At 38.0% G+C, this 16,850-nt stretch overlaps 1 protein-coding gene and 1 long non-coding RNA gene across 4 annotated transcripts; both read right to left on the bottom strand.

Moving 5' to 3' along the window:
• Positions 1 to 277: 277 nt before the first annotated feature.
• On the bottom strand, positions 278 to 16,591 carry LOC139140933 (microfibrillar-associated protein 1A-like). The gene is made up of 9 exons (XM_070710439.1): positions 16,148 to 16,591; positions 15,787 to 15,838; positions 15,237 to 15,422; positions 14,356 to 14,688; positions 13,823 to 13,931; positions 13,140 to 13,300; positions 11,469 to 11,628; positions 3,633 to 3,722; positions 278 to 1,986 (listed from the first exon to the last, which is right to left on the bottom strand). The coding sequence occupies exons 1-9, from the start codon at positions 16,221 to 16,223 to the stop codon at positions 1,801 to 1,803; spliced, it is 1,353 nt and encodes a 450-aa protein (XP_070566540.1). The 5' UTR covers positions 16,224 to 16,591; the 3' UTR covers positions 278 to 1,800.
• LOC139140934 (uncharacterized) lies at positions 5,689 to 11,458 on the bottom strand. 3 transcript variants are annotated; one of them, XR_011554103.1, is made up of 5 exons: positions 10,810 to 11,457; positions 9,756 to 9,875; positions 9,388 to 9,514; positions 8,658 to 8,847; positions 5,689 to 8,359 (listed from the first exon to the last, which is right to left on the bottom strand). It is a non-coding gene; the product is annotated as an uncharacterized lncRNA (long non-coding RNA). The 3 variants fall into 3 exon arrangements; XR_011554104.1 differs by having other exon boundaries at positions 9,388 to 9,511; positions 10,810 to 11,456; XR_011554102.1 differs by lacking the exon at positions 5,689 to 8,359 and having other exon boundaries at positions 8,681 to 8,847; positions 9,388 to 9,523; positions 10,810 to 11,458.
• Positions 16,592 to 16,850: the final 259 nt, after the last annotated feature.

The following is a 16,850-nucleotide window of genomic DNA, read 5'->3' on the forward strand; positions in this document are numbered from 1 at the left end:
CAATGTGACAGGGTTCTAGCTTAGTACAGGGTTGCATACAATAATGCCAATGACATACCTGAGTACACATAGCTGTCATAGACCAAATGACTGACAACGAGAACCAGCCATGCAAACTTTTTGTTCGTAGATATCCAAATAATAGGCTCAAACATTAAACAGTCTAATATTGCCATTGGCTATCCAAGGTAAACTTAATGTATGGTAATAGATATTTCTTTGAACAATTCTCCTACATATGTTGATCTTTACATGTAAAATAACAGTAACACAATGGTTTTGGCATACACATTGTTTATTTACTTGTCAAAGGAAATATACCATAATTTTCGTTAAAAATTTACACATTTTCCTCATAGGAGACAAAATGACATGAGGCAACTTAGGCCCCATCACACATTATCATTTGAAACCAGTGGCATTGCTGTCTCTATAACAGACAGCTTCAGTGTAGAGGGCACCAGTCACAGAGGTCAGTAGAGTTACACTGCACCACATCAGGTTACTTTGAAGTAAACTTTTGTTTTTAACACCAGGGATTCACATTTGAATGTGTCCTCTGGGATCTGAAATCAAGATTAATATCCTGCAGCTGTTTCAGTCACAACAAATGTGTATTCCCAAATAGTGAAGCAACTTCTTTTTATTCTTTACCTAAGTGTTTAGACTGAAAGATTCAGTCGTGTGCAGGCACTCCGGTGCACTGCGACCTAGGACCCTTTACTACGACTGCAGGCACACTGTACTTTGCCGCGGCAAACTCAAAAGAAAAAAGCACCGCCCACAACTGACTTTACAGACTTCTCAAATATGGAAATCATGGAAGTGTAATTTGAATATTCATCACGTGGGCTATTTTCGTACATAATGACATAATGAGAGACAATGTGGGCGGTCCTGTTACCCTACATACTGTCAATTAACTCATTCCTGTAATATGATTCGTTCCAACAAAATTTGTTGGAGAAGAGGATTTCAACAGTGTGCCTTCAGTCCTAGTAAAGGGTCATAGGTCGCAGTGCGCCGGAGCGCCTGCACACGACTGTATCTTTCAGTCTACCTAAGGTTGTGCTAAATTATGATCAATATGTCTGAGTCTGCTGTGTTTTGGTGCTGAGCGCACAAAAAAGTTGGAATATGAAAATAATGACGTAAAAATATCCTCTTCAAATTTGTTTTCCAGGTAGTAGAGAAATGCAAATAACTTTCGAGGAATGAATTGGAACATTTAAAATGAGCTACAGTTATGAGACAAGAAACACTTTCTGTGAACAAAAAGGCATCAATGTTTCACGGATGAAAAGTATTTTCCTGTCAGGTATATCTGTTCATCTGGTCAGGCTAATTAAAACTTGTAAAAAAAATAAATCTTCCAGCATAACATATTTTGAAATGTCCATCTGACTTTGAATGTTTATGTTGTGTTGTTTTACTGAAAAACTGAAGTTTTTCAGATTTTACTTTCATGGCAAGTGACAAAAGCAATGTGCTGCATACCTTGACATCGACATTTATTTTGACCAACTTCATTTAAAAAGACTTAAATCTATCACAAATCATGAAACTTCAAATAGAATGCTTGCAGATTCACTTTGTCAGGACATTGTGAAAAACATACTTGAACATGAAAATTGGGGATGAATACATGGATCTCCTGCAAACAATAACAGCCATTACGATATGGCTAGATTTCCAATATCTTTGAAGCACATATCGCTATCACATTCTTCATTAGGGAATTCACCATGTGAAAGTAGTTTTCTTGTCTTAGAACCCTGACGAAAATTACCATGGATATTTCTACGTCAGCTTTTTCCTCTTCCTGGAAGTGGGCTTGTCAAAGCTCTGTTTCAAACCAGCGGCATGGGCATTCTGGAATTTCAAGTTCATTGTTGTGTCCGAGGCCCATGGTGAATCAAACTGCGTTGTGTCTTGGTCTACCAGGTGAGTGTACTTTGTACGACCAGAGCGACCAAAATTTTTGACCTGAAACACAATAACATAATGTGTAATACAGTATATCAATGTTTGTCAACAGAAGACTGGCACATACAACAGCTAATTTGAATCCTCAGGATTGCTTACACTCTGACACTTTATATCATGGATACAAGATTTTTGGATTTTCTCCTTCAAAAACAACATTTTATGACACATGACAAAATAGCTGCCACAGTCTCTGTGGCATCACTGCTTAACCCTTTGAGCGACACAGTCAATTTTTGTCGCACTTTTTAAATATACCACAGTCAATTTTTGTCAGATTTTGCAAAAATTTTGATAAAACATTGTGGCTGGTGGAATATTGTGTTCATTTGGTCCAAAATTATCAGAAATATTACAGAAAAGTTCATAAGAATGGTTAAATGTTGCACTAAAATTTTGGTGGGAAAAAATACAGCACTCAAAGGGTTAATCATGCTGAAAGAAACAAAGTGTAATGAAGTATGCTTCATGGATGACACAAGAGTTTTCAGCGCAATCCTGACGTCAGCCATTACTGTTGGAGCTCTTCTTTCACACACAAGTTCCGGTGCATTTCATACACCGAGTGGGGATGTCACAGAGTTCAACGTCATTACTACTCAGTATTGCCAAGTTCAAAGTATACAGATACAAAACGAACACATGCAATCTGCCTTTGAAGTGCAAAACTGCCAGTGAAAACATTGGTTTACTCAGAGATACTGGAGGGTAATTACTCTATCATATATAGTGACTGCACCCTGGCTAATTTGCATCATGTATTCATGCTTGATATACTATCTAATACGGTGGTGGATCCAAACTTTCAACGTCCTTTCAATTGTTTCCCTACATACATGTAACTGTGATAGAAGATAACTATTGCAGGCCCAGTGGGGAATTCAACACAGGATAATGCTATATATTGACAGACACAGGTGACTGTACGTTTCTACAAAATCTAGAGTGATAAGAATCAGTATAGTGTGGTACCCTGTGTAAAAATACTTGAAAAGAGCCCAGATTAAACATCTGTCTAAATTGAGCATAGTAGACAAGAGCCAATGGAGTACTGTATATGTAACGAGGATTAAGGCAAGAACCAATCGCGTACTGTGTATGTCATCAGAGTCAAAAGTGTTGAGTAAAGATGGCGTTCAAGTTTGAATTGACTTTGTGCCAGAGTCATAAAACTCTAATTTTTCAGCTGCCAAGAGTACAGTTGACCATCAATATGAGGTTATAACAATTCTACAGTAAAATTATCCGAGAGCAGAATTATGGTGAAATTTGTACACAGTAAGGCGAGATTTGCTGATAATGCGGCCCAGAGTGTGCCTTGTGCGTGCATTGTAGATCTGCAGTGCTGTATAGGATGGAATTGTGGCCTTGGTTGGGCATCGCGCAAGCCCCACGACAGAAGACCAAGCCGCGCGACCCAGCCTATCAAAGCTACAATTATTGCAGCTACCAAATACCGTACAGTGCAGTCTTAGGAGAAGACTAGGTGGATATTAACCTGTCTACCCTAATTGACTGTGAACTGGTCAACAATCACCATTGATAACAACGAATTTGGGCTAAACCATGGTTCTGAAAGGGTTAAAGAGTAAAGCTGGACAAATCTACCTGTATGTAACATAGATGGGCATTACAGAAACACATACCTGCATGACTTTGGGTAACACAGACTTATCAAAGTGATCTTCCAGTGTGGGCGATGAAAAATCTTGTTTGAAAACAGTCTCTTCTTTGTCCTGAAACACATTAAATTTCACATTATTTTGATATGATATTATATTACATCTGATTTTTTCTTGCTGTTACAGTTGTGTCCGTATGTGAGTTGGAATTCACAATAACTGTCAGATAAATGAAAGTATGACAATCAGATCATACAGTACTATGAGAATCTGGTATCTTATTGTAAAAACAAACTGCAAAACAAAAAGTAAAACCAAACACTGGTGGCGCTACACATAATTTCCATTGAACACGCCGCAGGCGGTGTGGGTCATGACATACGCCCTCGCGCGATCGCTAAATTGACCAATCAGAGCGCAGTAAAATCCACCATGGCGGAATACACGGACTCGGAAAGTCGGCAGCGGGAAAGGTAAGAGAAACGTCAGTTTTTGCTAGTTTTGTGATCGTTCAAGTGACAATGCTTGATATTCAAAACGATACGTTAAGAAGCTAGTTGAGACACATTTTCCATCCCTTCGGAACGATTACATTAACGTTGTACACCGGGTTGACATCGACCTACTGACTTACGATGATAGTGATTTACATGACGACAGAGAAAGTTAATTAGCTATGTTTATGCACCGCTAGCACTAAAACGGTGCGGGCGATACCTTTTCTAAAAACAGTACAGTGCTTTTCATGTCTATAACAACATAAAATTGATAAAGCGCCCCTAAGCGCCCCTTCCGATGATCGTTAACATTAGCGTTTAAAATGTTCGTGTTATACTGAGTATTGTTTATGTGGTCGACGGGCTATCGACAGTGTCTATGCAGTATGGCCTATGTTTCGCCTGTGTAACTCACGTTCGAGTGCAACTGCGCGAAGATGCCGCGGTGAATTTTGTGCGGATTTTTTATCGTGGTTAGTCCCTAATAACTAGGTTATCGATGAGTGTAAGCAGATGTGATTTGAACGTGAAATTTTCGAAATATCGTCGACAAAACTTGCGCAAAGGGTGCTTGCATGCGAATTTGGAGTCTCGCCTATGGGATTTTCCCATAGCTGTGGTGCGGGTTAAAAAGTCGTGAAAGTCAAAATAATCCCCCAAAAAGTAAAAACCCGTCTGAAAACACCACAGCTATGGACCCAGAGCTAGGGCAAACCATAGAGGTAAGTCTTTCCTTACCTCCATGGGCCAACACAGCACAAGGAAAGTCTGACTCACGTAATACTAAATTTCCTGTTACGTCAATGTACGTACGAGAGCTCTTGTACACGTCCATGGTTAATATATATATTCGTATTTCTAATATCCATGTTCAGTAAATCACAGACTATTTGTCTGTAAGTAAATATAGGTGTGATTGTCCTATTACATATTGACTTCATGTAAACTTTTTTTTGTACATAGCAACATTCATCCACAAGACCAGGACCCAACACCCAGACATCTGAAGAAACAAAGAATTACTGAACATGTCAGTCCACCAGGCGTAGATCTCTTTAACCAAGATTTTGTAAGTATGATACTGTATGACACTGTACAAAGTACTGTAAATAATTAAATAGGATGGGCCCAAGTCTTCGTCACAGCTTGGTTTGTTGTTGTTTTGGAATGCCATTTGTTTTAATTAATCAATTAATTGATCGATTAATTTATTGCTTTTCTCCATATTTCTTAAGGCCCCTCCAAATCAAGTTAGTGACAAATGACGACCTTGGACTTCCAAAGAGGATGCTGCCCTTGTCAAGTTTGTGGCACTGTATTACAATAGTGAACATGGTTCTTCACAATGGCACAACATGCATAACACAGAGTTTTGGAGTTGTTGTGCTGCTGCTGTCAGTGAAAAAACCGGGGAACACAGGTGTGAAGGTAACACAATGAATCTATTGCATGTAAATATGGATTATAAACATTTTTCTTGAAACTGGTGTGTCTTGTAGGTGACTTTAGGTACATTTTATGTGTACCTTACAAGTAAACATAGGGCCAAAGTCCCTGAAACTATTATAGACATGGATACAAAATTAAGTATTTCCCGACTGTATGAAATTATCACACAAAGGTCATCCTAGGGACCTGTAAACCAAATATTAAAGCTGTCTGACCAGCGGTTTTGAAAAAACAAGCGGCCCAACAGTCGACAGAGCTCTTCTGTGTTATGTAGAGAATAATTTTTTGTGACACATGTATTGATGAAGAAGGTGGATATCTTTGATAGCTCATTTCAGGATGGCCTGACCAAAAATGGCAAAATTAGCTGCAAAAATACAAAATTGAAGATTTCATTATCATTTCAATATATACATAATTTCAATATATTACATTGAGATAAAGCCTAGGAACCTGTATACCAAATATCAAAGCTATCAACTTTCGAGAAACATATTTTGACCCAAAATGGCAAAAATTGACCCAAAAATACAAAAATTGAAGATTTCATCAAATTTCAATATATCACACTAAGACAACCCCTCAGAACCCGTATACCAAATATCAAAGGCACCAGAGTAGTTTTTGATAAACACATTTTTCGACCAAAAATGGCAAAAATTGCACCAAAAATGCAAAATTGCAGATTTCGTCATATATCCAATATATCATATTTAGTTCATCTGTAGGAAGCTGTATATCAAATATCAAAGCTGTCAGACGAGCGGTTTTGATGAAATAAAGTTTTGACCAAAAATGACAAAAAAATTCCTTAAAAATACGGATTTGCATAGTTCACCACAATTTGAACAAATCTAAGTTGGGTTATCCCTAGGGACCTGTATACCAAATAACAAAGCTGTCTGACCAGCGGTTATGAAGAATATTTTTTACCAAAAACGCCTTTTTGGCACTAATTTGCATATTTTCAACAATATCAAAACATTAAAAAAAAGTTTCTCATAATCATATTTTTCATCTACACAACAAATATCAAATCAGTAAGTACTGTGGTTCTCAAGATATTTGAGTGGACGGATGCCTCACAAACGGACATACATACAGACATGACGCCGGACGGATACCCATCCCAATAGCTTCTATGGACTATAGTCTATAGTAGCTAAAAAATGTGTTCTTGTAGGGGAATTGGAACAAAAATGAGTGACATATTTTTTAACAGAATGAATGCTTCATTATCTTGCATGGCATACATATAATTTTTTTCTTTTAAATTTTTTTAATGTTTAAGGGAATGCATGTAGGACACGTGTGAGTAAAACCCTGCAAGGAAGATTCAAGACTATTGACGATGCTGAAAATCATTTCAACATTTCCTATATGGATGACTTCAGTGCTGTTATGAATACATGGCTGCAACCATCCTCAACACCAAAAAAGGCATCTGCGAGTCCCTTTCCATCATCACCAATGGCTGCCTTCAGTCCAGTTAAATTTACCAATCCTATGCAGAGTCGTGGGGAGTACTTGAATAATACACTTGTTGGTTTCACAAAATTATCAACGAAACAGAAAATTAGTCTCCTAACTCAATTATTCCAACAATATTTAATTGAAAATGTTTCTTCAGAGTTAGTTCCCCCATTTGTTCCGTTGGACTCTATAGATCTATTATCAAAAGCACTGCAGACACTAAAGAGCCATGAACAAGAAAACACTGTTTATCACCTGACTAAAGTTCCAGGTGTCAAAGGGAAGATAGCCAGTGTCTGTACCTACCCTTGAGTAGAATGCCTTGGCCAATGTTGGCATATAATATCAAGTCCTTTGCAGTAGACTCTATCAAGGATGTTAGGTGTCCAGAAAAGTACCAGCAATTTCTGAAAACCATGTACAGCCACTTTGCTAATAGGTGGTTATCCCTTCATTGTGGGCCAATGTGGTCGTACAATACACAAGTAAGAGCGCAGTTTCATAAATTTTTCTGCAATAGCCTGTATGGAGTGGATTCTATGTATACAGTACCAGTACTTATTATCTTAAGTGATTAAAATAACTAATTTTGTTACATACTGTTAGTGGTTATACACAAATACAGGCAGGTAGACAAGTCAAATATCTCACTTACACAATCACAGTTCATTCATGCCTTATTTCGTATTTAAGACAATTACTGTTTTAGAACTCTTTATTCCTTGAATTATCATTCCATGTCAATTTTGCAAAACATTTTTAGCAAATGGTTGTGTGCCATGACGTCTAAGTGGCTGTGATCTGAATACAATTGTTAACTTTTACATAAATTATCGAAGTGATAGTGGCATCTTGCTAAAAATAGAAGGCTCCAGATACTCAGGCACAGACCAAGTTAAATGTGTTGTTTGTATTTGGACCCCCTGAACTATAAATAAAATAGAAATGAATTGAGCACATGAATGGCAGTAGGTGTATAAGAACATGCATAAAAACAGTGTTGTAACTGAGAGCAATGTTGTAAAGTTTTACTGCATACGGCTGCTGTACCCTATGTATCAATAATAAATGTTTTTGTATTTTTGACAGAGTTCGAAATTTCCTTCAATAAATTGCCAGTAGTGATATACAATTTTCAGGTGACTGAGGTAAATAGGTATTCATTTTCTGTTTAACACTCCAGCATTTATCCAGTATCCAATGTTCATCCACTGATGGAGGTGATGATACCATAACTGGTGTATGGAATACTATTGAAGCGGGTGAGCAGATAGACATAGATGCTGAAAACTGTGATGATTTCTTTAGTATGACTGATATGTGTGGCAGTGTCTGAAATAAATGAACACAACACTGTAAGGTCATCATCAGCCATGCATCTGCTGTGTACAGTTAATTGTTATGTAAAACTGGTCAAGCTGTGTATGGTAGCTGTTCACTCTGGAACTGTCAAAGGAACTTTGTACACCTGACATTTGCGTTTGAAGTGTTCCTGTTACAACTGAGTGAATACTGACACCATGGGTATCCCTTCATGTATGTACTGTCCATATTGAATAAAAGTACTTTCGAACATACAACACTCGCATTGTCATAAGTAGAAATCTTATAAAATGAACATAGTCATTACCTCAAAAATATCTTTGTCACCAGTTGGTTGCTACGACAAAACCGACATTATTTATATTTTTCAAATAGTAACACCCCAGTAGGATACACAACCACACAAATTTTCAAAAGTCCATGGGAATTCAAAGATGTAGCTTCTCCTGTTCTATGAGAATTCCTCCGCCATCTTCTAAATGTGCCTTAAACAGTACCTAGGTAAAGAGGGAGTAGAGCATTTAACTGTGGAGTAACAAGACAATACTGATGTATCACATGTAACATGTAACATTACTAAGGTGGTGTTCTGTCATGTATTGGTTTCCATGCAGTCTAAGTCCATGACCAAAAACAAAGCTGAATCCTTACACTGACACTGTGTCATACTACGTACAGTGAATACCAGTAACATCATAGACAGTAGAGTGAGACAAGTTTAGGATAACACACTCCTGTAACAGCTGTCAGTCCAATGAAGGGAGTACTAGCAATCAATAAATAGTTCAAAGCAACTGTTTACATTTACATGAACATATTAGTCACTGTATCATCATAAACATCTGTACCTTTGGAGCCCCATATGCCAAAAGGTCTGAATCTTCGGTCATACATACATACATTCAGACATACAGATGCCACCGACTCACCATATAAGCTCGTTTTGGTATTTATATACATACCAAATATGAGCTAACAAGTAGTGCTATCAGTAACCAAACAGATTCAGTAAAAACAAATGGTATGTGATAATTTACCTTTATGACTGCAGTCACCATTTGAAATATCACTGTGACCCCTCTTTGAAACTGAGTGTTGGCTTCTTGAATTTTATTTTCTTCTAATAATGCTTTTCCTCTAGTAATGGCCGCTGCATGTTCTCTGCTTTAATATCTGTAAAAATGACCCATGAGCAAGGCAAATATAAAGACTGTAAATGGTCTTGATGTGAATGAATTCTGGCACCACATGATGATACAGAATAATTGTAAAAAAAGGTCATGAAAAAAACTGTGCACTCAACTTAACCTTTGAGATTTTGTGAATTTTGTATGTCTGCATGCGAAATTCTTCTATTCAAGGTAGTTCTGCGGAGCATTGAGGTATGAAGAAAATGTACACAAACCTTTTATGTGTGTCATCTACATCTTTCTTAGCTGGTAATGGAATGCCATCAAATACCAATATTGGCTGAATACCATGGGCTTTCAGTGCATATAACCACTTCATCACGTACTTTACATAGCTGAAACAAAAAAAATACCTAGAATTTAGTGAAAAACAAGTACCACTGCTTTAGTAAACTCAAGAAGTCGTGTTAATCCCATTGAACGAACACAGATATAAACACAAAGCAGACAGTCTCTTTTCCTGGGGTAACACAATTATGCCATACATCAAGACTGAAAACAATTTTCCAGGGTTAAGAACAAACTAAGTCATGAAGGCTGATACTTTTCTAAACTTGCTGCTCCATGTCAAATTTAGTACATCTTACTTTTACACGCAGCACACCCGTATGTCCCTCTGTGCAATAGCATTGAAGCATCAACAGCAATTACAGTGCCCCTCATCTCCTCAAAAGTAACCCTCTTGCTGGCATTGGTTAGTTTTGGTAATAATTTTTTATACCCATTTCAACATGGAACCTAGCATACACGGCAAAAAATAGCATTGTCATAGCATTGTCATCATATGCTTCATTACAGGAGAGCACTGATAGCAAACGGGTTTTTTTGGGGGGGCCGTGGCTATTGACAGGCGCCTGTCAATAGACACTCCGGATTTTTTTTATGGACGAACCAGGGACGAACATATAGCTTGTAGCTTTTATACACTTCATGATGCATATCTCCACTAATAACTAACAAAAAACTAAAGATGACTACTGTTGTTACAACGTTTCACGTATTTTTGGACCACCGTCTCCAAACGTCATTTAAAACACCTCTACCGAACGAACTTTAGAGCACGAGTCGCTAAATCACAACATACGGGCCCCACAACACAATGGCCCGGTCAGCTGTCTGTGGTTCCCGTAGCTGCGTAGGCCGTACGCTTGTAATTTTGTATGCTTCACGCCGAGCTGCAACCCGTGGCTAAATCGGTTCGAATAGACCCCAGACTGAATTAAAATGACACACAAGTAGAATGAAACAACTAATAAATAAGTTTCTTACCTTCAAAGATGTATAACATACGGAGAACAAACGCGAAACACACAGCCTTGATCGAGCGGGTTTCTTGGCCGGAAGTGAGCCGCTTGCGTACTGGATGCAAAATGCGAGCCAGGCGTTGGAAATTACCCATGGTGCTTTGCGACATGACCCACACCGCCTGAACACGCCGTATGAAATAAATCCTTCAGGTAATATTGTACATGTCTCGAAAAGAAAGTTTTGAACTTTGCTCAAACTTTCCCATAAGAAATCTTAAACCTTTTTCTTTCACAAGCAAGAATAGAAGTAATGGTTCCCCATGCAATTTCAGAATACAACAAACATGTCAACAAAAGCTGCCCAATATCTGAATCTCATAATGGCCACACGCACTGTGTTAATTAATTTTCTATTTTCACAAAAACAAAACAGTGAAAACAGAATGGTCTAAGAAATCTGGATTTCTTTAAAAAGCCATGGGAAAGAAATTGATGTCCACAACACGACAAAACTATTCCATACACTGTAAATTGGTGCGCTAAGATTTGTTTGGCTCACCATATTGTACTTTTGTCAAACTAGCCCTTGGTTTTGGTATCAATATTGAAAATAGCAACACAACGCTGGAAATCCTAAATAGGCCATGCAAAGAAACAACATTCAAATGGAAAGTAACTTACCAGAAAGAAGGCACCACGGTGATAGTACTTCTGTAAAAATCTGTATTTGCCTTTCTGTGCTTTGTTGGTAACCACCTTGGGGTTATTCCTAGCTTCAGCTCTTCTCTCTTCCTCTGTCATGTTGCGGAGACGGTCCACCTCTAGACGTTCTTTCTCCATCCTGTACAACAACACAGAGAACAAGGAAATGGTTGCTCCATTTTTCATTTCAATATAGGTGCACACCATTGGCTGGGCGTGATCACGTGGTGGATTTTTAAACTTTTCAGATTCACAGTACGTTTGATCAGTTTTTAAAGCATATGTAACATGAAGACAGAAACCACATCACCATGAATTCTTGAACACTGAATGTAAAATGTTCAGGGTGAGAGGAAAGCGGCTGGGGGGGGGGATGTGAGCATTTGAGAATGACAGAATGTGACTGGCCCTCTATCACTGATCTTCAGACATGGCCTATACATCATCTATTTGGTTATCTTAAAGGGACAAAGTCGGCCATTTTTCATGGATTTCATTTGGTGCAAGATACTTCTTATATTGTTTGACATGTTGAAAGATACTGAATGAATGGGTGACCATGCATATATTCGACCCCGGTTTTAGAATTAAATGACATCATCCCGAAAATGAATTAATGGTCATGACCATTAAGGTGAAGGGCGACGAATTCGACGCGCACACGCTTTAGAACGTTTCTGCGCAGATTTAACTCCAGCCTGCCGCAAATGGGTTATTTTGTAGCGCATGTATTTAACATCAACTGTCATTGTGTTGAAATTGCGCTTTTACCTAATTTTTTGACCCAGTGTCTTAGAAATACATGTGACCTATAACCTTGTCATTTTTTGACCCCCTAGGAAGCTGGTTTTTATTCAATATGAGCGAAAAATTAACATTTCTCTCCCATTTATATGGCGCAAATTACCCATTCACCTGGAGATATTGTAAAAAGTAGCGTGGTGACACCCTTTTATTAAAAGTGTAAACTAAATGGTATTATGTCAGGAGTTTATTCGCCAAGTTTGGTCAAAATGACACCATTCAAAGCGACAGGAAGAAAGTTAGAAAATTATGTAGTGATATAATTTCGATATCCTCATTTTGTAATAGATACTTATGTTAAATTTCTTCACAAACATCATGAAAACTATACATTTGATAGATATGGATCTTAAGTCTTGGTATTTATTAAATTTAACTCATTTCCTAAGCGTTTTATAATTGCTTTCTTTAGTTTAAGTGAATATATCATTTTTATTTTATTTCTAACGACGCCATTTTAACTCCGTTTCCATGGAAACAAGCGTGGTGACCTCATTTTTTATTTCATTTTTGCACTTGCACAACTTCCAAGAATATTTGTGCAAAGTTTCAAGAAAATGACACCAAAACTTAATTTTGACGTAATTCGTAGTACTTCACCTCAATTCATTTTCGCGATGGTTCCATGTATTGTGTATAAAACCAGGGTCAAATATATGCATGGTCACCCATTCATTATCTTTCAACATGTCAAGCAATATAAGAAGTATCTTGCATCAAACAAAATTCATGAAAAATGGCCGACTTTGTCCCTTAAGCTGTTCAACTACAGTCATGTGAGAAAGATTCACGTAGATGACATCAATTCTAATCTTCATTTATTGATGATTGATTAGCTTCACTTACTGTTCTCTTTCTTCTCTAGCTCTTTTAATTCTCTTCAACTCTCGTACCTTCCAGGCTTCGTACTCTTCCTCGTCATTCTCGTCATCTGTTTGTACCACGTCACTGGGATCTTTGGCGTTTTGCTCCTGTTGAAGTTCTTTTCTGGCCTCGTCTTCAACCATCTACAAGAACAGTGAAGAAACAAAATCAGTCTATGAGCAGGGGCCAACCCCCTCATCCAAACTTCCTTTACATAGCCAACCAAACACATGCACAAATATGTACATTCATGTTACGTACACATACAGTCTTACAAATATATAAAGTACATACATACACACACATACATATATTCATATATAAATACACATACATTCCATTACATATCTGCATACATACATTATTTACACCAATTCCATACATACACACAGATACATATTACATATATCCATGTACATTTAGTATGCTTCATGCAATTGATGATCAAAGTCAGACAAATATACACATTGAACGTATACAGGTACAGAGAAACAAACCCCACAAAACATGTACAAACAATAAAGTTGCCTATCATGGACATGGTGAAGAAATATCAAATATGACGGATAATCCTTTCTATCACATGAAATCTGTTTTTGAGTACACATTTGTATGACATCTGCATCGAGAAAATGTTCTCAGACAATTTTGTTTTCTATGTTTACCTTAATAGATTGCTTCTTTCTCTCTTCTGCAAGTTTTCTAGCTTCATTTTCCAGTTCCCTTCGCCTCTTGGCTTCTATTTCTTTCTCTTGAATTGTTATTCTGTCTTTCCTATTTGAAGGAATTCAAAAGAAAAGTCTGTTATCAGCAAGTGCTATCAAAACTACGTTATTATGCTGTGTTGGTAAGCTAATGGGTGTATCAACATGCCTGGGGGAGTAGAACAAGAACTTGCAGTCAACATAAAGACAAAAATAGTGACAAAATCATCAAAAGTTCCAGTTACTGTCCCTTTGACAAGCATCAACACAAGCATTCATGATATGATCAACCGACTGATTGAACCAGTGAATGAAACTGTCAGTATATACAAGGGAATAATTCAAATTCCTATCAAAGGTTCCTGGTTGAATTAATATATTGTGATTCAAATCGGACTCCATCTTCATCAGACACCAATATTGTATTGAAGGTGTTCAGGATTAAAGCCCTAACAGTTAAATCATTGCACAGTCACTGCAAAAAATCAGATGACTCACTTGCCACAAACACTGGTTTCAATCGCGGTCCAGTTTCCTCCTCAGAATCTGAGTACTCTTCATATTCAGACGATTCCTCCTCCGATTCGTGCTCCTCTTCCTCCTCCCCAACATCCATCACCTCCTCTTCCATCTGCATCCGCTCTCTGGCACGCTGCTTCATCAGGCTTCTCCTCCGTTCGATTTCATCCTCTTCCAGTTCCTCCTCTTCTTCTTCACTGCTCTCTTCCATCTCAATGTCAGGTCGTCTCCTGTAGTCATCTTCATCATCGTCTTCACCCTCCTCACTTCCTGACAGGATTTCTGGTAGCTCAGTGTGTCTTGCCGTCCTTTGAACGAAAACAGCAAACTTTTAGTCTCACCTTTGGTGATACATACCAATGCAGTTGCTTGGTTTTATCATAGTTACTCTACCCGAAAGTTACTGTGACTTTTTTGTTGTAAAATCAGATCTGTCATGACTTCAGCACTTGATTCATACACTATTTTCAAACTGTCACTTCTAATACAACAGAACTATATCAAAAGGCTAGTGTTAATGAGTACACAAAAAAATTCAGCTCTCATGGTTTAGCATTTGTATGTAAATTGTAAATGTTACAGATCATACAATCAACAAATTCATGCGATGTTCTATGTTAATTTCTTTCTTCACTCATTTCTTAAAATTGTACTTGCTAATTAATTACCGTCCTGACTACCTATTTCCATCAACAAGCAACCAGAGACTCCTTGCGTATTATGAGAGAATGGACACACAGAACTGCTATAAATGAATTGACCTAACATTTACAACACATGACATTCTCATATTTGCTGATTTAAAAATAGTCATGGTAGCATTTTGTGGCAGCTGTGGAACTCTGAGGCAACCTACCTGGTCTCTGCTTCATGATCTTCTGTTTCTCTGTGACGTTGTCTGATTCTCTGTAATCGGCGGTCCTCCTCCTCCTCATTCAGCTCCTCCTGTTCAGCTTCCTGTTGGGCTGTTTTTTTTCCGCTGATGAATGCTACTTCAAGTTCTTCCTCTTCTTCATCACTCGATTCAGGTGCATAGTCTGGCCTATAAAATACATTGTCAACCAAAAAAAACACATTAAATGCCTATCTAAAAGCTATCAAGCCCAGTTAATTCATTCACATATCACACTGACATACAAAACTTGACCTCCTTCACTTGGCTGGAAACAGGCTGGTCTATTGAATACCAAAGTCTCAATGGCCCTCAATGAGCAGATGTAGTCTACTTATAGATTTTACAAAACAGGTGAAAAAAATTGTTTTGTATTTTTTCTGCCTTGAACAATTTTTTGTTAGTACCTTGGAAGTTCAAGAGATAGAAGGAACAGAATTGGGAATGTACCAACACCATGAAATGATTTGATTTTGAAAGTATTTTGATATTAATTCCACAACGACAAACTTACCTTTTTCCTGACACATAACGCTGCACCTTCACTTTCTGCATAGTAAGTTCACCTAGGGGAAATCAAGACACACCAAAAACAATGTCACTTGTGTTCTTTGATCTCCTCCAAGATTGACATGTTGACAGTGTGCCACACAGATACATCGTTTCATTGATTGGTTTTCCAACAAGATTGCAGATTTGGGTAACATTTTCTACACGAGAACCCCTTCCATCCGAATCCATACAAGTGCAACTCGTTTTTTTTCCGTCCGTGATCGACAACCGTGGGTCTCAATATTCAATCCATGAGTGTATAGTCTATCGGAAATGAACCCCGAGAATGTAACTTTGTAGAGTGAAACAACAACAGCACTCACCTTTTTCATTTCGTATAGGTATGGCACCAGCCGTAGACTGGATCTGGGCCTTCAGACTTGCTAATGCTGAATCCATTTTAAGCTGCAACTACCAAGCTTAATACAACCAGTTCGGTAAATACCTGGACACTCAAAGACAAGCAAAAGAAAAGCTTGTAAACACAAGCTTCTGCCCTTTGCCTGTTCTCGATCTCTCGGCCACCTTGTGACTTGTGGTGTCTCTTGTGCCAAATTTTGCAATGTTAGGGGCAGTCGAGGTGCAGGATTTTTTTCAAAGGGTCGACGGACCTAATATTCGATAATGTGCATATATTCTGTCAACTTAAGGACATTATCCTTGACGCAGATCACGACAGAGAGGTACACACCTCGAATACGGAACACAAAAATCACACGACCACAGCCACAAAATGGACGTCTTACCCAGAATGCAACACAAGTCCACTGCACCAGGTCGACTTCCGCTGCTACTGCTGCGCTGGCGCCCTACAGATTTTCGAGTTTTCTGAAACTAAGCTGAAGTTATTTTCGTACTCGTATTCGCATGCGTATTCGAGTCACTGGAAATATTTTTAGTCCAAATTTCGAACCTTTATATAAAGTTCTGTCTTCATCGTAGAACATTACAAGTAAGTAGTTTTTATGATAATATCTCATACTTCAATATTCTGACAGTTGAAAAAAATCCAATCGTTTTAGGCCC

The sequence above is a fragment of the Ptychodera flava genome, chromosome 9 (assembly GCF_041260155.1).
Source record: "Ptychodera flava strain L36383 chromosome 9, AS_Pfla_20210202, whole genome shotgun sequence".
In the NCBI taxonomy this organism is placed as follows: domain Eukaryota; kingdom Metazoa; phylum Hemichordata; class Enteropneusta; family Ptychoderidae; genus Ptychodera; species Ptychodera flava.